The sequence below is a fragment of the Gracilinanus agilis genome, chromosome 1 (genome assembly GCF_016433145.1).
Source record: "Gracilinanus agilis isolate LMUSP501 chromosome 1, AgileGrace, whole genome shotgun sequence".
NCBI classification, from domain to species: Eukaryota; Metazoa; Chordata; class Mammalia; order Didelphimorphia; family Didelphidae; genus Gracilinanus; species Gracilinanus agilis.
The window spans coordinates 741,622,320-741,643,243 of NC_058130.1; the positions used below are offsets into that span (position 1 = coordinate 741,622,320).

The 20,924-nt window shown below is 41.3% G+C and overlaps 1 protein-coding gene across 1 annotated transcript in view; it reads right to left on the bottom strand.

Moving 5' to 3' along the window:
- Positions 1-16,666: 16,666 nt before the first annotated feature.
- EP400 (E1A binding protein p400) overlaps positions 16,667-20,924 on the bottom strand; it is a 129,382-nt gene continuing 125,124 nt past the window's right edge. The window contains exons 52-55 of the mRNA XM_044685391.1: positions 20,153-20,277; positions 19,248-19,394; positions 18,661-18,738; positions 16,667-17,265 (exon numbers count right to left, since the gene is read on the bottom strand). Coding sequence (XP_044541326.1) covers positions 16,999-17,265; positions 18,661-18,738; positions 19,248-19,394; positions 20,153-20,277 — 617 coding nt within the window. The 3' untranslated portion in view covers positions 16,667-16,998. The remainder of the gene's footprint in view (positions 17,266-18,660; positions 18,739-19,247; positions 19,395-20,152; positions 20,278-20,924) is intronic.

Genomic DNA, 20,924 nt, shown 5'->3' on the forward strand with positions numbered 1-20,924 from the left:
TGACCAAACTAACATATTGTCCCAGGGGAAACTGAAGAAATGATGATATAGGGATTGAGTTAAGGACAGTGCTGACCCATGTGATGTATGCCCTGAATATTCATAGAGGCATGTTTTATTCAAGTATGCTTCTGGTTATTATGGCTTCATGTTGTATTTTTTTTCTTTATATCAGTATTGTGCCTGTTTTGTAGCTCCATTAGTTTGTAAACCTTGCTTAATTTTGCTGCTTGGCCTTTGATATGATTTAGTAGATCTATCACTGTTATGATTTCTATCTCTATTTGCTTCTGTTTGATAGGCATGCACTATCCTCTGTGAACTGTGCATCTGATATAGCCTACATTTGGGCCTGTAGTCACTAAAGCAACCTGCCAAGTGATCCCCCTACCCTGTGCCATGTGTCATATGTATCGTTGCTGTCTCTTTCCTGGGCAAGGTGTTCTAAGGCAACTTCTATGGCTGTTGGTTACTAACCTTTACTCTGTTATAGGCTAATGAGTATTTGGTGCAGAGTTGTGTAAGGTAGAGATGCCAACCTCGTCACATCTCATTTTAAAAGGGACCTCAAAATTTCAAACAACATAGTCCTCTAAAAGATTCTGGGAGTCATATGTCCTCCCTGATTGAGAAGAGAAAAAACTAGCGCAAGATCAGGGCAAGGGTTTCGCCCAGTGCAGGAGGTCTTTTGAGCATCTCTCTAAGAGAAAGAGAAATGAGAGGATGAGGAGAGAAGCGGGAGGTGATGGGTAAAGCCCTGAACCCCTAACCGCCCATGCATAAAACATCAATGTGAGTGTGCGGTGGCAGCAACATCTTCAGCCCCCTTCTCCCAACCGCAGCCTATGCAGGGGATCATGAGGGATATAAATGATGATATCTGTGTGTTTGTTTTTTGTTTTTTTTATTGTGAGAATTCATCAGGTGGTTGGAGCACTGAGAGCAAAACAGACATCCTTTATTCTACCGCTGCCTAGCTGCAGTGGGATACAACTAATACTATTTCTAAATGTATGCTTTTATTTTGACTCTGTTAAAGATTGCATTTAATAGACTTGATCCCATTTTCATAAGCACCTGTCCTTGCATTTCCTGATGCCCCTGTGTTCCAGGTCTGAGAGTTGGGGGCAGTTCTGGGAGTCATATAGAGGACTGTGACCTTTCCTAGCACAGGGCTGGAACTCACTGCTGGGGGACAGTTCTTGCTCTCTGACTAGGGATATCATTATGCACTATTTCATACCATCTGCTTTCAAGGGCAGAACTATAAGTTAGGTCATTTTTTAAAAATCTGTCTTATAGACACAAGCTTAATAGTGACTGAGAGTTACATCTGTAACTTATAGTCTAAGAAAACTGCCTACAGAATTGAGGTCAAATGATTTGTTCAGGATCACAGAGCCAGTATGTATCAGAGGTAAGCCTTGACCCCTCACTTGGAGGCCAGCTCTCAATCTATAATGCCACGTTGCCTCTCAATTTAAAAATAGAAAGTGTACAAAATAAATACAAGTTAACTAAGGGTAGGAGGGGGTGGCAAGGTGATCAGGAAAGGCTTTATGTAGGAATCACAGAATTTGAGAGTTGGAAAGAATTTTAGTGGTCATCTAGTCCAACCTTTACATAAAAGGAACCCTACTGGAATATACATGACAAATGGTAATCCATAGTCTCTGCTTGAAGACCTGCAAGAAGGGGAAATCCACCATATTTCAAGGTGGTCCATTCCACTCCGGGACAGTTAAGCTTTTTCTAATATCGGGCCTAAATTTACCTCTTTGGAACTTCTACACAAGAAGAACATGTCTAATCTTTCTTTTGTGGGAAAACCCTTCAAGTACTTCAACACAGCTATCAGGTTCCTTCTGCCTGGACTCTTATACAGACTAAACATCTCCTTCAGTCAATCCTCATGACATGGAATCAATGACATGGATTTTACCATTCTGGGTGCCCTCCTCTAGATAACTCTCTAGCTTATCAATGTTCTCCTCAAAGTGCTGAACAGAATATTTTGAATGAGTTCTGAAGAGGGCAAAGTACAGGGGGAAACTATCATCTCCTTGTCCCTATACTTAAGGACTAATTCGTAGACAGTAAGATGGAAAGGTGAATAGCGCACAGTATGAGCTGAAAATAGGAGATGCAGTTGTGGGGTAATAGGAAAAGGACATGGGTTCAAATGCTAACTTCATTTATTATCTATAAGGTTCTGGTCTGCAAGTCATTTAAATTCAACAAATATCTATTAACTACCTCTCATGAGAAAGAACTAGGGACGCAAAAACAAAAAAGTGACCCAGTATCTACACCTCCAAAGAATTCATATTCTAGTAGGGGGACAGGATTTATAGACTATTAAGTACAGTTACAAGTAAGGGAGGGAAAACTGCAAAAAAAAAAAAAGAGAAACATAAAACAAAGGCTTTTAAGCTGGAAGGTTCAGGTTAAATTTAATGAAAGAAGTAGTAGCTGAGCTGAGTCTCACAAGAAGAGTTTGAATGGCAGAGAGGAGGAAGTACATCCTGGGCATGGAGGATGACCAGTTTAAATAGACAGGGTGGTAAGATGGCACAAGGAATACAAGAAATAGCTCCTAGTGCAGTCTAACTGGACTAGAAAATGTGTCAAAGCAAATAAAAAAAACAAGCCTGGAAAGGTAGGTCAGAGCCAGATTTTAGAGAGCACTAGATATGCCAGAGAATTTTATATTTTGTTCTATGGGAAATAAATAGTAAATGAAGTTTTTTTAGCAGATGTGTGACAGGGTCAAACCTACTCCTTAAGAAGATTTTTTAGAAGTGCAAAGGATGGTTTGTGGAGAGGGAAGAGATTGAAGGTAAGGAAATATAATAAGGAGGCCATAACAATTGTTCAGAGTAGGGGTGAGGAGGGTCTTGCACTAGAGTGCTAAATGTGTCAGGAAAGAGAAGGGGTATGAAAGATCCTGGGAACAGAGATAAGATTTGACAACTAATTGGATGGAGGTGAGAGAGGCTACTCAGTTTTCCTCTTCAGTAAAATGAGGAGACTAGACTAGATTTTGTTCACCCGAGTTCTCTTATAGCTCTAAATCTGTGATCCTATAAAAGGGTCTTCTAGATCCAGAAGAATATATATTATTACAGTAAATGAAAGGGGAAAAAAAACAGTCTAAAGCATTGGAACTCAGGTTAAATGAAATCTCAGATTACAGGTGTACCCTGAATCCCCAAACCCATTTGTATGAGACTCTCTCTTCATTGGTGGGGGTTGATGGGAGGCAGAGTTGGTGAGAGAAGGGGGATCCAGTCTCTTCGGTCTCTTTGGGACTCTTCTGTCTTCCAGCCTCGAGAGAAAAGATAGATAACACCAACCCACTTGAGGTTTCTGAAGGGGGAAAAAAAAGACTCTGGGAAGAAGACTACATGTAGAATTTTGATCATAACTCCACTCCCAGCTTGCTACACTAAACTTCAGGGATTTTTCCTTTGGATGAGATCTGGGACTCTTTTCTCTCTTGGCTGGAGCAGAGTTACTTCATTTCCAAGAGTTCCTTCAATCTGTGATGTCTGGCATATATTCTCAATTTCCTACTTTTTCTGATTTCTGTTTTGCCATCAACTTTAGTGAATGAGCTTCCTTGCTATTTGCTATGTGTGTTCATTATAGAACTGGCATATGGTGAGAGAGAAGTAAAATCTTGAATATAAAGTTTGGGGTCTTCTGTTCCCCATTAAGCATTAATGATCAGATGTTTAATTAGAACCTAAAAACTATATCCCCTCAACTAATAATGTTTAAAGAAGCAGATAGCTATAATTCTAATCTAGGACCTCCTCCTCTCTCTGAAAGCAGAAGAGTTAGCTTCTTACCTCCATCTGCTGCTTCCCCTTCTAGCAGGAATTAGTCTCCTCAAAGAACAATGGGAGGAGAAAAGTCTAGAGGCATTTATTATTGCATCCCTGCAAGCCACCAATGACACCTCCTGCTACATGTGGATGAGAGCCTCACTATACTTGCAATGACTAATCTTAATTCTAGAGGACAGATGATAAAATATCCTAGCTAGCTTGAGGAGGTGACAGGATTTTTGGATATGGCAGTCATGAAGGTGACAAAGTGACACTATAGATTTTATTCAGATGTGACAATGCATGGGCCTCCTCTGTTGGACTTTCAGGAGGACACAGCCAAGAGACACACAGGATGGGCTGATATCTCCATCACTAGAGGGGACTCCTGAGACCAGAGAGCCATTGGAGTATATACATACAACATAATGCCCATGATAGCCTTAGTGATTTTGTTCATGCTATTGTCTGCCTTCTCCCCAACCCATCATCTTACTTTTCCTCAATTCTGCCTCCTGGAATCTCTGGCTTCCTTCAAGATTCAGCTCAATGGCCACTTTCAGCATGAAGCTTTTCTTGGTCCCCTCAACTGTTAGTCTATATTGTATGCATCAAATGTGTTTATATGGACTCCCCACTGGAATATAAGCTCCTCAAGGGCAGGAGCCATTAGGCTTTTCTCTTTGTATCCCCAGTGCTTGGCACAGTCTCTGGTACCTAGTAAATACTTAATGCTGGCTGACTGGTTGCTTGATGGGAATCCCTTTCTATCCTTCAAAGCCCAGCTCAATCCCCTTACCTGACTACTTGACCCAAAGTGGTGTCTCCTTCCTCTGAACACCTAAATCACTTATTATATAAACCACTCATTTGGCACACAGCATAAATTTCCTTGTATTTGTCAGTTGTCTTAGTGTATGCTTTACTTACCCACATAGATTATAAACTCTTTGAGGCAAGGGATGATGGTCTCATAGCCCCCCTAGAATCTAGGCACGGTGTTTTTCATATATGTATGTTCACGTATGTGTGTGTGAAACACATAAGCAAACATATATACATATGTATTCAATATAACCAAAAAACTGAACTAACTAAAAAATCTAAAAATTATAGAATCAAAACTTTTTGGAAACAAAATTTTAAATATCAGACAGGAAGAATCAGGGCCTTCTAATCACTTCTAATCACCAATTACTGCCCCATTCTTTTTGATTTCAAGAACTGCTCATCTCACTGGTATATTTCCTTGACTAATGTCTATCAATAGTCCTTCTACAATTTGAAATCCCAATTTTCAAAAGTTACTGGGAACCAAAAAAATTCGTCATCCTGATGGTGCCAATCTGATGACAAACTTTTGAGAACTTCGGTTAATTTTAGACAATAGATGCACAGTCCATGATAGGACTTATCCCTGAATCTTCTGGTTTGGGAAGACCTGCTAGATCTTGTTTAAGTTCCACTTGCCATACCATTCCCATGCCAAAAGAAGGTACCAAAAGATTCTAGGGGATGCGGCTCCATACATTAGGTATATTAAAAACAAAAACAACTTTTACTGAGGCATAAGGTTAAGTTTCAAGAACAAGGTTTTTATTAATTTTTGAAAACTTCCTTTCAACATGATAAAAGTATTAAGGGAGGTAGTGTGATAAAGTGGAAAAAGAACTAGTTCTAAAATCTGAGAACTCGGGCTCAAATCCTGCCTTTGACACTTACTATCTTAAGCAAATCAGTTTCTCTCCAAGACCTCAGTTTTCTCCTCTGTAAAATGAAGATACTGGAATACAGATGGCTTTAGAGATCACTTTCAGCTCTAGATCTAGGATCCTATTGCCAAAAGGAGGGATTAAACTTGTGCTGTTTGATTTCAAATTAAATAGCAAAACTGGGAGCAGTAAGTGGACATTATAAATTTGGGGGGGGGCGGAATTAAAACTTTTGCTTTCTAAAGCCTGAATTAAATTCTTCTCTGTCCTTGAGAAGCCCCTGTTGTCCCTCAAAGTGCAGATAGTCACATTTTCACAGACACTTAGGGAGCTGCCAAAAATAAAGCCAGAGAGAATGAATCAAGGAAGGAGAAGATAATTAAAAACTCTGAAGGGCACAAATTGGCCTCAGTTAAAAGTATGTCTAGGGGACACCTAGGTGGCTCAGTGGATTGAGCGCCAGACCTACAGATGGAAAATCCTGGGTTCAATTTCCTAGTTGACACTTCCTAGCAGTGTGAGCCTGGACAACCCCTACTGCTCTTCTGCCTTAGAACCCACACACAGTATTGATTCTAAGACTGAAGGTAAGGGTTTTTAAAAAAAAAAAAAAAAGTATGTTCAATATCTTGAGTAAGTAGGAGACATATCCAAAGTTCTTACAACATATTAATCAAGGGAATTGCAAAGCCTAGGTCAGCAATGAAAAGGCATGTAGTCATCATATCACCATAACCTCCATAATGGAATTATAGTGTTAACAGTTTTGGGGAGTGTTGCCCACCCTACCCTCTATCCCCGCTTAAAATGACTATAGAAAAAACCATGGAAGGAAACACAATTTAAAAAAAGATCTGGATGTTTTAAAGGATAAGCTCAATGTGAATGAATGATGAGCTATGGCAGTCAAAAACCTAAGTACAATCTTGGGCGGTATTGAAAAACAAGGGACTGAATCATCTTGCTGTATACTTTGGAGTACATTTCACTTTAGCAAGTGTTGTCAAACTAGAGTATGTCAGGATGGAGTGGCAGCCAGGATGCTGAAGGGACTGGAAACCATGCCACATGAAGACTGGTTGAATGAAGTGGGGACACAATTTAGAAAAGAGAGGGATACAAAGATATCAAAGAAAAAGGAAAAGGATCTAAATGCATAAAAATATTTATATCAGTTTTTTATGGTTGCAAAGAATTAGAAACTAGGGGATGCCTCAATTGGGGAATAGCTGACCAAGTTATGGTAATATGATTGTGATAGAATACTATTATAAGAAATGATGACAGTGACGGTTTCAGAAAAACCTGGGAAGACTTATATGAACTGATACAATATGAAGTGAGCAGAACCAGAAGAACAATCTATACAATAACAATCTTACAAGGATAATCAACTGTGAAAAACTTAGTAACTCTGATCAACACAATGATTTACCATAACTCCAAAGGATTCATATTAAATGCTATCCATCTCCATAAAAAGAAGTGATGTACTCATAGTGCAAATTAAAGCATTTTTTATTTTTCTTGCTTTTTTTATTCAGAACATGGCTAATTCATAAATGTTTTATGTGACTGTATATGTATAATGAATATCATAGTTCTTGCTTTTTTCAATAGATGGAGGAACGGTAGTGAGGGAAAGAATTTGGAAGTGAAAATAAAAATTTGTGTGTAAATGAACTGATCCCAGTGGTGGCCCTGTAACCCTGGAGAGATGAGCTGTTACCATACAATGAGATCTCCTCTTTGTGAAAGGCAATTAAATTAACCCAAAGCATAGAATCTCATTACAACATACATATTACATTATCTGAGTGAGTCAAATATAACTCTTTAAAATCAGAGAACAAAGGGATATTTAGAAGAGAATATGATAACTGTCTTCAATATTTTAAAAGGCTATCATGTGAAAAGAATCAAGGCTAGGTCATGCCAGATTAATCTTATTCGCCTTTTTGACAGGGTATCCAAATTGGTAGATGAGGCTAAATGCTACAGAAATAATTTACCTAGACTTCTGCAAAGTATTTGATAAAAGTTCTTTGTGCTAGTCTTGAAGGGAGGTGGGTGGGGAGTGTGGTGGTAGAGATGTGAGTTGAATGACGGACTACAATCATATGGATTTGGAACTAGCTGAATGGTCAGACTAAAAGAGGAGTTCTTAATGATTCCTTGTACACCATATTCCACATCTTGATTCTGTTCCTTACCTCCTCGTCTCCAACTCTTATAATCCCTAGCTTCCTTCAAAATTCAGTGAAAATGTTGCTTCCTAAAGCTTTTCCTGAACCTCCCAGCTGGTAAAATACACCCCCCTCCCCCCACCAAGTTACTTTGTAGTCACCTAGTAAATACTTTGTTTACTTGGATGGATTCATTATATTTTCTCCAATAGAATTCTCCTGAAAGGCAGGATGTGTTTCATTTTTGTCCTTTTACCTCCAGCACCTTGGACAATGATTGGCATGTAGTAAGTGCTTCATAAATATTTCTTGATTGACTGGGTGATGGTGCAGGAAATCTTAAAAACTTTGACTATTTGAGGCTTTTTGAAGACTTATAAATTTGAGTTGAGACTGGCAGTTGATGGTTCCATGTCAACTTGGAAGAAGGTCTCCAGTGTAGTATCCCCATGGAAACTGTGCTTGGGCTTGTGGTGAACATTTTTACCAAAGACTTGGAGAAAGGCAGAGGCAGCACCTTATCAAATATGTAGATGACATAAAACTAGGAAGGATAACTAAAACACAGGATGACAAAGTCAGGAATCTGAAGAGGCCAGAACTCTGGGCAAAATCCAATATGATGACATTCAACAGGGCAAATGCAGTCTTACATTGAGTCCAAGAAATCAAGTTCACTAGTACAAAATGGGGAAGGTGGAGTTAGAAAGCAATTCGTTTAAAAAAGATCTAGGAGGGGTAGCTAGGTAGTACAGTGAATAGAGCACTATGGCCTAGAGTAGTGAGGAACTGGGTTCAAATCTGGTCTCAGCTACTTCCCAGTTGTGAGACCCTGGGCAAGTCACTTAATCCCAATTGCCTATTCCTTGCTGTTCTTCTGTCTTAGAATTGATACCAAAACAGAAGTTAAGGGTTTTTTTTTTTTTCATCTTTTTTTTTTTCCTTAAGAAAAAGATCTAGAAGCTTAAGTGGATCACAGAATCAACACGAGACAAAATATGGTGAGAAAGCAAAAAAAAGCTCGGTGATCTAGGACTATCGAAAAAAGGTACAGCTTCTAAGAACAGGGAATATTGTTTTGTTCTTTGTATTCTTCCCTGGTCAGATGTCTAAAGCCTCACTATCTTTATTTCTGCTACACATTTTAAAGACTAGGAAACTTTAAACACTTATGATTATTCTGATATGAAAATAAAGCTTAAAATTATGTGAAATAACAAGCAAAACACCTAGCAACTTGGGTGAAAATTACAAACAGATATATAAGACCTAGGGTGGTATTTGATATTTTGTATGCTGCAGGAAATCTTAAAAAACTTTGACTATTTGAGGCTTTTTGAAGACTTATAAGTATGAGTTGAGACTGGCAGTTTATGTAGCAGGTAATATAAATTGCCCCAACATACCCTTACTCAATCTTATGCAAACCATTTAATAAGAAGCACCTTGTTATATAGAGAATAGAATGCCCAACTTGAAGTCAGTAAGACCTTGATCTTGATTCAAATTTGGACTCTGCTGCTTAGACAAGTAACACTCAAGCTGTGGGACCTTAGGCAAGTAACTTAACCTCTCTGGGCCTTTGTAAAATAAGGGGCTTAGGCTCCAGGGAATTAAAGGTCCCCTCCAGCTCTAAATCTTAAATCCCTGTGAATTATAATTGAGCCAATCTATTCATAAGAAAGTTACCCATTTCTTAGATTATATTATTAATCATCAGTGGTTTTTTAAAATACTCTGGAGTTCTCAAATTACATGCCTTAAAGTAAGGGAGAAGAAGTGTCAGAGGAAGCTGGCACTATGTAGATAGAATTGATTTTGAAGCTATGAAGAACTCAAGTTTCCAGCCCTGCCTCTGACACATACTGGTTATGGGACCCTGAGTAAGTCAGGCATTGAATTTCCCAGTGCTCTAGTTGACTCTCAGAAATGCTGACATGTACTACTCCTCAGCTAGGAGTTTCCTAATCACTGGTCCAATCTCTGTTGCTAAAGTAAGGGAAAGATGTCCCATGAACGTCAATTGCTCTACCCACGATAAACATTTCTAGAGAAGTTTTTTTGTGACACAGATTACGTGGGCTCCTCAGTTTGTTCCAATTTGTCTGGACACAAGAGGAAGCAATAATGCTCAGTCTACTTCTGACCTGAAGAAAGTCTTTGAAGATCCTTTAAAAGGCATTTAGCTTTCCCTGTACCTCAGCTAAATCAAGTGAGCTAAAAGGGTACTGCTTCCATGTTCCCTAAAAACAACCAAGGAATCTTCTACTGAGGGTGATCGGAATAGATCCAGAAGCAGTACATCAGGTAACTTATACCTTGGAGAGCTGAGAGAAATGAGAGTAAGTTGGAGTTAAAGGGATTTAGGGGCAGGGATTTGATAGGTCCTAAAATGAGAGATGAGAATATGTGGCTTAGGGGGAAAGGGATTAGCTGGAAGATAAAACCTGAGACAGATGGGACTAGACAGAGAGAGACTAAAGGTGGGTTACTTCCTGGGAACAGAGAGGTTGACAGACAGCTCTGAAGCTAGGGAAATGAGATGACCACTCTGGTTAGAGGGAATAGGGTCAAAAGTGACAATTCTAGTCAGAAAGGACAATACTGTAGTTATAGCTCTTGGTCAGAGGGGTCTAGGAATGGCATGAAAGCTCTGGTCAGAAAGAATGAGAATAAGGATGACAGATTTGAGCAAAGGGAGAGGGAATGGGGATGACAAGCCTGAGGGGAGAGGATAGAATGACAGTTCTGGACAGAAGGGAAGAGAATAGGGCCCACCCGCTAATCAGCCTGTCACTTTGCCCATGACAACTATCAACCAATTATTCTGTCCATTTAGCTGTTATTGCCATTGTTTCACTAGGCCTATTTCTATATAGAGTCAGCCTGTCCCTGTGTCCATCACTGCCAGTCATCCCATGGCTAACCCCAAGTCTGTTGGTCCACCACCCTGACCTTCCCTGTCACTGTCTATCACTATGTCCCATTGTCCTATTCTATCTAACAATAAATATATCAATCTATCACCAAGTCCTAAAGTCTTATCTCTTTCATAACAATGAGCATATCCTTATCAGTCTATCACCAAGTCCTAACAAGGCCAGTATCTATCAAGGCAACAATGAGGGAGTCCCAAACAGTCTATCACCAAGACCTGAAGTCCCAAGTCTACCATAACAATGAGTGTGTCCCTATCATCCCGTCCCTGGGTCCCTCACAGTCTGTCAGTCTTTTGGCCAGTACACATCAGTATTCGGCCATGTCTATCAATCCATGGACACTGGGTCAATCAGCCCAACTCATGGCACCATGATTCTGTCAGGGTCAATCAATTTCCACCTATCTCTAACCAGGGCCTTGCCTCTGGATCCGATCAGCTCATCAATGTGCCTGTCAGTCCGTCACTGGGTCTTTGATAGAGGTCAGTCCCTAGCTCTTTCATCGTGCCAGGCCCTCACTCAGTCTATTCTTTTTGTCACTGGCCACAATTCATCCATCACTGTCCATTGCTTGAGCCCAGGTCTTCATTGCCATCCCTTAAGTCATCTCAATAGCATCTCCACCACTCCCTAATGATCCAATGAGTTAATATAAATTATAAATGTTGGAGAAACCTTAAAGTGCTGCATAAAAGTTGAGGCTAATGGTCTGTCACCTAGCACTGACCCCAAGTCACTCCATCATCAGTCCCTGCTATCCCTGGTGGCAGTCAGTCTCCTTCACTGTTTCTGCCATCAGACCCCCTACATCGAGGTAGCACAGTGGGCAGTGCTGGAGTGTGGAAGTGTGAAGGGCTCCAGTTCACATCCCGCTAGCTGTGGGAGCCCCTGCATGTCTGCTTCAGTCTGCTCATCCACAAAGTGGGATGACATCAGAGCCTCCCTACCAGAGTGGTTGGGCACGGTCTGATCCTTATTCCTGTTGCTTCCTGGGGGTCAGGACATAGAGACCGCCAATTTCCTCCGCCCGCCCCCCACCCCCACCCCAGCCCTGGTCTCCTGAGCTGGGCTCCCCCGGGAGCCACCCCCACCCCGGCCGGAGCAGGCTGGGCGAGGTCACGGGAGGTCACAGTCCGGGAATGGGTAGGGGGGCACGACCCCCTGGGTTCTGCCTTGCAGCCTGGGCCAGCAGAGGAAACGGAGGGAAAACCTCGGGGGAGGGGACTCGCTTAGCCACTGCCCCCGGCCAGCGGTCAGCGGGTCAGGCCGCCCTCCACTCACCCGCGGCGTGACGGACGATCCATGGGCGCGGCGGCGGCACCGCCTCCTCCTCCTCCTCCGCCTCGCAACCCACACAATGACAGCCCTGCCACCCCCCCACCCCCCCCACCCCAGCCCCCGGCCGTGCGGCACTTCTGCGCACGCGCCACGCTGGTGAGGCCCCGGCCCGGCGGGCGGGGCGCGAGGCGGGGCGGCGGGGCGGCGGCAGTCCCGCGGCGGGCCGGCGGTGTGGGCGCCCCGACCGGGAGCTCCCCGCGCAGGCGCAGCGAACTCCCGGGCCGACGGCGGCTCGCCCAGACCGAGGGAGATCCCACGGCGCATGCGTCGGATGGAGGCGGGGGAGGGAAGAAGAGGAGGGCTTGCCGGGGCTCCGACCACCTGCGAAAGTTCACTGCCTCCCGGAGCCTCGGAGCCTCCGTCCAGCCCACCTTCGAGGAGGTGCGCCGGAGCAGAGCCCGGGAGGCTTCAGGCGGGGAGCGGAACCACGGAGACGCGGCTGACCTCGGTGGGCCAGCCATCCTCATCTGCAAAATGGGAATACTGCCTGTAGGTTATTTCAGAGCCTCCTAGTCACTCATACATTCAATCAACAAACATTTATTAAGCGCCCACCATGCACCAAGCACTGCCAGGTAGATAAACAGAAATAGAAAGCTACAAAACTATCCCTGCCCTCAAGGAGCTCACAGTCTAATAGAAGAAACAGCAAGCCAACAGCTATACAAACAAGCTAGGTACAGGATCTACTGAAGACCACCAACAGGGAAGGCCCTGGAATTGAGCGGGGTCAAAAGGGGCTTCCCGAAGGAGGCAGGTTTTTAACGAGGGCTTCAGAGATGGCAAGAGGCAAGAGCTCCAGGTCGGAGGATGGAGTTCCATCCCTGCACATAGTGGTCTGGGTCCACCTGGCCTAGCTCAGGGCCGTGTGGAATAAACAGAATGGACCCACTGGAGAGATTGATGTTATGGAATGAAGGATGTAACAACAAAAGGCATCCATAAAACATGAAAGGACAACCATCTTCTAGGGATCCCATTTGTCTCTAGAATCAAAGCTCAGCCCTTGACAGCCTGGTTCTGGGTTACCTTAGACACATTCCCCACAGCACACCCTTTCATGCACTTCCCCTTCCAGCCAATCCCGAACAGAACCGGGGTCTTGGGCATTCTCCTCTCCCCTTCCCTCCCAATCTTTGCATCGGATGCTGGGCGAGGCCATGGATGCCCTGCCCTCCTAGATTGTACTCCCTCCCTCCTCACCTCCTTTCTGAAAATCCCTAACTTCCTGCCTGATGGTCCTGGCTCCCCCTCTCAACTATCCTGCACTCAAGCATTTGTGTCAATGTTGCCTCAATTTCCCCATCTGTCTCCCTTCCCCTCCTGCCACCTCAGAAGAATGTAAGCTCCTTGAGGACTCAGCCTTTTTATTTGGCCCCTTACAGCCTCAGGGCCAATGCCCTACCTATACTAGTTAAATTATTAAATGCTTGCTGAATTTAATTAAAATCTACATGCCTAGGGCTACTGGGAGGCTCATATGTGACAATGTATGCCAAAGTGCAAATGTCTGCTTCAGTGATGGTAGTGATGGTGACAGTGGTGATGAAGATGATGATGTCAATGGTGATGATGGCACTAGGCTTTGTATAAACATAGACTAGCCCCATGATGAGATGAGAAAGCTGAGGAGGTGATTTGCCGCCAGGTCACAAATTAAATGAATCAGTACTACTGAAAATAGACCCATACCTCCCATTCCCCAATTCAGGACTGCACCAAGCTTTCAGCACAAGACTCAGCTTTCTAAACCAAAGTGCTGCCTGACACACTGACATACTTCTCTCCTTGTCACCAAGAACGTTTACAGAAAAAATCTCTAGTTCTTCCCCTCTAGACCCAGGAGTATGAATTAACAACAAGAGAAGACTGACCCTCTGTCTAAACCATGTGAGAAGGCAGCTTATTTTGCAGGCAAATAATGAAGATTTAGTGTTTTATTATCACTAAAATACTGTGCTAGGAAAAACAAAACAAAGATTTATAAAAAAGGACACTTTATTATACCTTTTATCTGGTAGGATGTCAGTGCTCTTTAAAATCCTACTATTCAAGTACAAATGTTTATGTTTACAAAGTATTTACAATTTCAACCTTGTTCCTGTATGTTTTAAAACACAACAGCTATCCGGTTACAGTGTTGTTTGTTTTTAAGCCAGCATTTTTATTTATTAAAAGAAAAACCATTCCCCCTTGAGGCACAACATCTGAACAGTACTTGGACGCAGGCGATGTGCTTCCCCACCAAACGTTTTACAACACTGTCTGACCTGAATGAAAACAAATGTCTCTTAGAGAATAACTGGGTAACTGGTTTCAATGGTGGCCAAAGTAAAATCTCACAACAATTTTGCTGCTGTGTTTCTGAATACACCCTTGAATCATTATATCACAATAAGAGAGGCCTGATTTGCATGGTAATACAGAATTTTTCTAACAGTAACAATCTGAAACTTCCTAGACAACTTTGCTGAACCAAACTTCATTATCTTCTTAAAAACAGCTTGACCTTTCACACCTGACACTAAGGAAACTGGATGAGTCAGAACATTGGAAATGGAGTGCTAGTACTCCAATGACTCCATGGAATACTACTTAGGGCAGGAGTAACCTTTGATGTATACTCTCAGTACAAAGTCCAATAAGCTTGTCAATTCAATCTGATGTTATTAAAATTACTGAAGTTTAACTAATCTCTCCGTGCCAAGAATATGGAAACTAGATTTCTTTTTTTTTTTTTTTTACCAGCAGTGACAGGGACAAGAATTACATACAGCAATTATAAAAACAACAGTATTTTAACCTTTAAAAGTTTTTCTGTAATTGGCTCTAAGTTGTCTACCCAGACTGCTAAAGGATAAGGGGAGGGCTTTTATTTAAACAGTTAATTAGTTTTTGAAAATTCTTGAGCATTTCTAAAATAAATGCATTCAAATTCTATCATCATTTTAAAAGGTTTACTCTGAAGATCTAAAGAAAAACTATTTCAGGGTGGGCAAATGGAAATAACCTTGGAGAATTCCTATGCTAATTTTTAATTCTGCATGTTTAGAATACTTGTTATATTTGAAATGTCATACTGAAAAGCAGCATGCACATGTGACATTTTCACTTCAGGTATTTCTGTGTGAACAATTCACTTGAAATCAAAGTTTTAACAAATTATGAAATCTTGTAAAAGTATCAAGTTATGTTAGTACTCCATTCTTTTTTAAATAACTTCAGTTTTATGATCCTTAAACATATGATCCTTGTTGTCTTTCTACCTATTTAACTCACTGAGCTAGAAAAGTGTTTGATTACATCCAAATAAGTCTTCAGGATGCTAGTTTTTTTCAATTGCAAGGTAGATTAATTTGACAAATTATGTAAAATGAGGAAAACTTAAAAGGAAAATGCTGCATTTACAGAGGAAAATGGATTTTTCAATAAAATTTTTAAATTTTGAAGGCTTTAAGACAACTGGCATTTGTTAAAAGGGAAAAACAAACAAACAAAAAACCAGCATACTCTTACCCTTCTCCGGACATAAATGAACAAAATATACCTTTAGAAATATACCCATGGAAAAGAAGTCCATTTAGGCCTTTTCCTTTTGCATACTAAAAATATGGCAAGAGATATGTATGTAAGATGCCATCATCAACCAGCATAGCCACTTAACATTCCATCCACTGCCTTCCCTTATTTAAAACAAACAACATCAACAAAAAACCCTGCAACAGGAATCTTCCCTTTTTCTCCAATATGACAGAGCTCTACAAATAGCAAATGATTGTGGTTCTCACCTTTACTAGGTTGAACCAAAATTTGCTCAAGTAGAGACCCTGGAAAATGAAAATGCAGTGACTGCCCAGAACATCTGCTTGATAAGACTAGTGTATTTTTTCCCCATGTTATTAAAAATTTGTACACATTTACAATACATAAATCACTTGGTCTATTTCTGGATCCTCAGATGCTCCACCTACATACATATATATATATATATGTATATATATATACATATATATATATATACACATATATTTATTTATATATAAAGTTTCTCAGCTCCCCAAAGCTCGGACATCATGATGTTCTTGCCATTCCTACTCTCATTTCTCCATCTAGCTCTCATTCTACATACACTGAGACTAAGGTCACCATAAATTATACAGCAATAAAACAGGTGGTGCCTATGACACTTCTCTGGCACTTTAGCCCTAACTAGTTCAAGACATCAGAATCCCAACATTTCCCTGAACCAGTCTGAAGCAGCCCAATGCATGTTAAATAAGCCAATAGACAAAATACAGGGAATGCACCTAGAATGTGCTTAGATGGATAGCATTACCAAACATTTCCTTTAAAAGTATGAAAACAAATCACTTTTAGAAAGCACAGAACACAATGGCTACTCTTTGGAATGAAAACTCAATTACAGGTGACTGACTCTAGCTGTTCCCTCTACTAAAAGGACCATGGTTTGTCTTTTCTGGATAAGGTGAAAGAATTAAAGTCTTATCTAGAATCTTTTTTTAAGTTTTAAAAAGACTTTCCATTTTATGACTCACTGCACAAACTAATTAGCACAAATGTAATGTGCAAAATATTGTATTACTACAAAGAAATTCTACTAAGTGGCTATCAAAACCCAGTACTAGTGCTCTGGAGAAAACACTGCCATGAATGAAGAAGGAGAGTACTGATCACCATGGTCACTGTTTCCATTAGTTAATACAGTACAGAGAGGCTTTCAGGAAGGATCACTTTTCTGTAAGAGAAGGATACACTTTAATAAAATAATTACACTACTTTGTTTTGACAAGAGTTTTCCAAAGGTCGGGTGTTTTGGGTGAGAAGGTTTCCAAGGTTCAGAAATAAATAAAATGTCCTCTATGAAGACAGTGGTTTTCTGCCTTAAGACCATGAAATATAAGGGTGTGCCTATTTTGCAGCTGGAGCTTGACCAAAGAAAACAAATATCCCCGCTTTTCCCATGCTTGGCTCAACTAGGCTTGTTAGCTGTCTTTAACCTGACAGTCGACATTCTCATTTGTAACTTAGCCTGCTGACTCTGGCCATCAGAGCTGGCTGGCCCCTGGGCGGGGTTGGGTACACCTGGGGCCTGAAGCTGCGTGGAGGCTGTTGTCACCACCTGCTGTTGGAGGAGTTTCTGCTGAACCACCTGAGCTGTTGCAGTCACTGCAGGGATCATTTGGACCTGCTGACCTGCAGTTGTTGCTTGAGAGAGTGTCACGGTCTGTGGTGACGCCTAGCCCAGAGAAAAGAAAAGACAAGCTAACTGAAAAATCTCACATATGTTATGAATATGCTACAACAGAAACAAAAAAAAAAAAAAAAAGGGTGTGGCTCGGGCCTCTGGGAGAGAAAACTAAATGAGGAGGCTCTTTGAAAACTCTTAGTTCCTAGATGTAAAGGTGAAAGGGAGCCTTGGGCTTCCCTTCATCATTCCAACCCCGTCATGGTACACCTGAGGAAACTCAGTCCCAGAGCGGGGAATGACTTATCTAAGGTTACACAGGGTGGAAGTGTCTCCCCAAGGTCCAGTGACTTCCAACCCTGTGTCCTCTGACTGTGCCACACTGGCTCATTCCATGTATGCAATTATGAAACCATAAAACTGACAGATTAAAGCCATACATGTTCTCTATTTCCTCTACCCCTTCTCCAGTAAAATATCAGTTCCTTAGGGGCAGGAACTATTCTGATTTTGACTTTCTAGCTCTAGAACCTAGTACAGGGTCTTGCACATAGTAGAGGATTAATAAATTTTTGTTAAGGAATTCATTTAAAGTGAGGCCTTTGGCTTCCAGCAATATGTAAAGAAGGAAACAACAAAATCCAGGCTTTTACATAGTCCCCAGGTAGTCTGAATGGCCATAACTGCCATTTTGTGACACTAAGTAAAACAAAAGAATATATGCTGTCAAGACTTTATGTTCTTGAGAAAAAGATGACAAAAGACCTCATCCAGGAAATGAACACATGGTCTACTTCTACAAAGCTTAAGATGCTTTTGCTTGCCTGCATCTGTGCTAGGATTTAATTATAAGAGGAATATAACAAATTTTGTCAGAAATTGTTTTTTAAATAGATACTGTGGCACAGCTGTCAGTCACGGAGTTGAGGTTCACCCCAAAGGCAATGGAGGGCCCCAGCAGGGGCGAGCAGCCTGCAACAGAGCACATGTAAGCTGTGATGGAGAAATGGTGGAAAGGATGTCATGAAAAGAAATGTATGTGTAAGAAAGAAACTGGGCCAGTCCTGTGATGGGGAAAAGGGTAACCAAGGGGCAGCCTGCATGTTCCATGGGCATCTTGGCCACATCAAGAGGAATAGAGGAAGGCCATCTGCACGCTGAGTGAACAGAATGGGCAGGCACAAATGGGTGGCAATCTGCATACCTGGAGAGAGTACCCACGCTGTTGAGGTCCACAAACTATTTGAGTACAGAAAACTTGGGCCCTTTTTAAATTAAGACTCCATTTTCATGGAGCCAAAAAAGATGACCATGAATCAGAACACCGATTATTCTGGACTTCATAAAAAGGACTGAAAGTAAGTCTAAAGCTATATTCACACATTTAATTTAAAAAAAAAAAGGCCATGTGAATTTCAATATTATCAAGCTATTTTTAGATCTTACCTGCTGAGAAGCAGATGCCACTTGCTGAATACTGGCCACAGCTGTTTGCTGTTGGACTACTTGAGGAAGCTTTGCAACCTTCAAGATAAAAAAGTCTGATTACAAGAAATTCACATACACTGTACCTACTAACCAGCATCCTTTCTTTCACTTTAATTCCCTTTTTTTTTTAACCTTTACTTTCATCCTCAATTACTTATTGATTCCAAGACAGAAGGCCAAAGGGTAGGCAACTGGTTTTGAATGACTTGCCTGGGAGTCAAACAGCTAGCCTGTGGCCACATTTGAGCCTAGGACCTCCCAACTCTAGGCCTAAAGCTCTAGCCACTGAGCCACCTCGATGCCTCTATTCTCAATTTCTACCACCAAGGTCCAATTTACAAGATTTCCTTGTAATTTGAATGAATCCTCACCAAGTGTTGATTCTTTCATTATAACCTAAAGTTGGAAAGAAATATAACCTAAGCTTCCTAGTTTTACAGATTGTACATATGTCCAAAATAACTGCTATGGAAAATATCATACAGTTAACAGAAAAATAAAGATACAGATCAGCCACAATACCAAACATGCTAAGAGATACTCACTTGTATCTGGGTCTGTACTTGCTGGGTCCCTGCTAATTTCTGAGCCTGCGAAATAGGTGTAGTAAGAAACTGGGTTTTAATTGCTGGCTGGGTAGCATAGGTTACTTTCTGTTGTTGGCCTTGGGCTGTTATCTGTTGTGCAGTTATCTGGAAAGAAAGACATGATTCTAAACAATGCTAATTAAGTTCTAATTTTTTTTTTAAAACCTTACCTTCCATCTTGGGAGTCAATATTGTGTACTGGCTCCAAGGCAGAAGAGTGGTAAGGGTAGGCAATGGGGGTCAAGTGACTTGCCCAGAGTCACACAGCTGGGAAGTGTCTGAGGTCAGACTTGAACATAGGACCTCCCGTCTCTAGGCCTGGCTCTCAATCCACTGAGCTACCCAGCTGCCCCCTAAATTCTAATTTTTTAAAAGTTTACCACATACAAAGATACCAGCCAATTAAAAAAATCAAAGGGAACATAATTTTTAGATTGCTTCTTACTTTGAAGATCTCTAATTTCATCAAAATAAACAAATCTTTCCACTATCTCAGATCTCAGCCCCTTCACAAATTGGAAGACAGCTTGAGTTGATGTAGACAACAACAACAACAAAAAATCATCAACATTTATCTGGAAAGTTATATTTTAAAGACTACATGTAGTCTACTGTCTGTTCTATAAGTAAAAGATTTACAGAACTGCCAAAGCTTTCTAAAAAAATTTTTTTAAGAATAAAAAAAAGAATTTTTGTTTTAAATAGCGGTGTGGGGGGAGAGAAGAGAGAAGGTCTGGAGAGTCCATGTGAATAACACTCAAAAGCACTCACTTTTGACATGTGTTGTAGCCCTAGGTATGAACCCAGCTAAAAAGGAAAGAAAAAATATTGCTCTCTAGATGAGCACCAAAGAGTTAAAATACCTTTTGTGGTACAGGAGTTTGACCTTGAGCCACCTGGGGCTGGATGGCTTTCTGCTGTTGAACAGCTTGTTGCTTGAGCTTCAAAAGCTGCTGGACATGAACAGGTTGTGCAACCACGGTTTGCCCTACAAATCATCAAACATTTTGTTAAGAATCTCAGACCAAACTGGTGAATACATCTTCTCCACTTGCTGAGTCACATACTGGATGCTACCCAACAGGAAGCCTGAGAATCAAGGCCTACAACTATGCTGAAGGTTATTTTTGTTGATGGAAATTTTAGTTATCTCTTTTTTAAACCCTTACCTTCCATCTTAGAATCAATACTATATAAGGTTCCAAGGCAGAAGAGCAGGAAGAGTTAGGCAATGGGGTTAAGTGACTTGCCCAGGGTCACACAGCTAGGAAGTGTCTGAGGCCAGATTTGAACGGAGGACCTCCCGTGTTTAGGTCTGGCTCTTGATCCACTGAGCCACCTCGCTGCCCCCTGGTTACCTTTTTATTAATGACTTTTGAAACTGGAAGTTGCATTCCTCTTTTATCCAATTAGCTGATGGCTAAGCACAACATTTTTTAAAGTCCTGGTTCAGACCTCTTATTTCATCAGTGAAGGGAACTTGACATGTGGAAACCTAATGGTGCAGATCAGTAACTCATCTATAACTTAAATCTTAAGGAGTTACCTGGGGCATAGAGAGGTTAAGTGATTTACCCAGGATCACACAGCTAGTATATGTCAAGAGGCAGGATGGAAGACTACGACTCCAAGGCC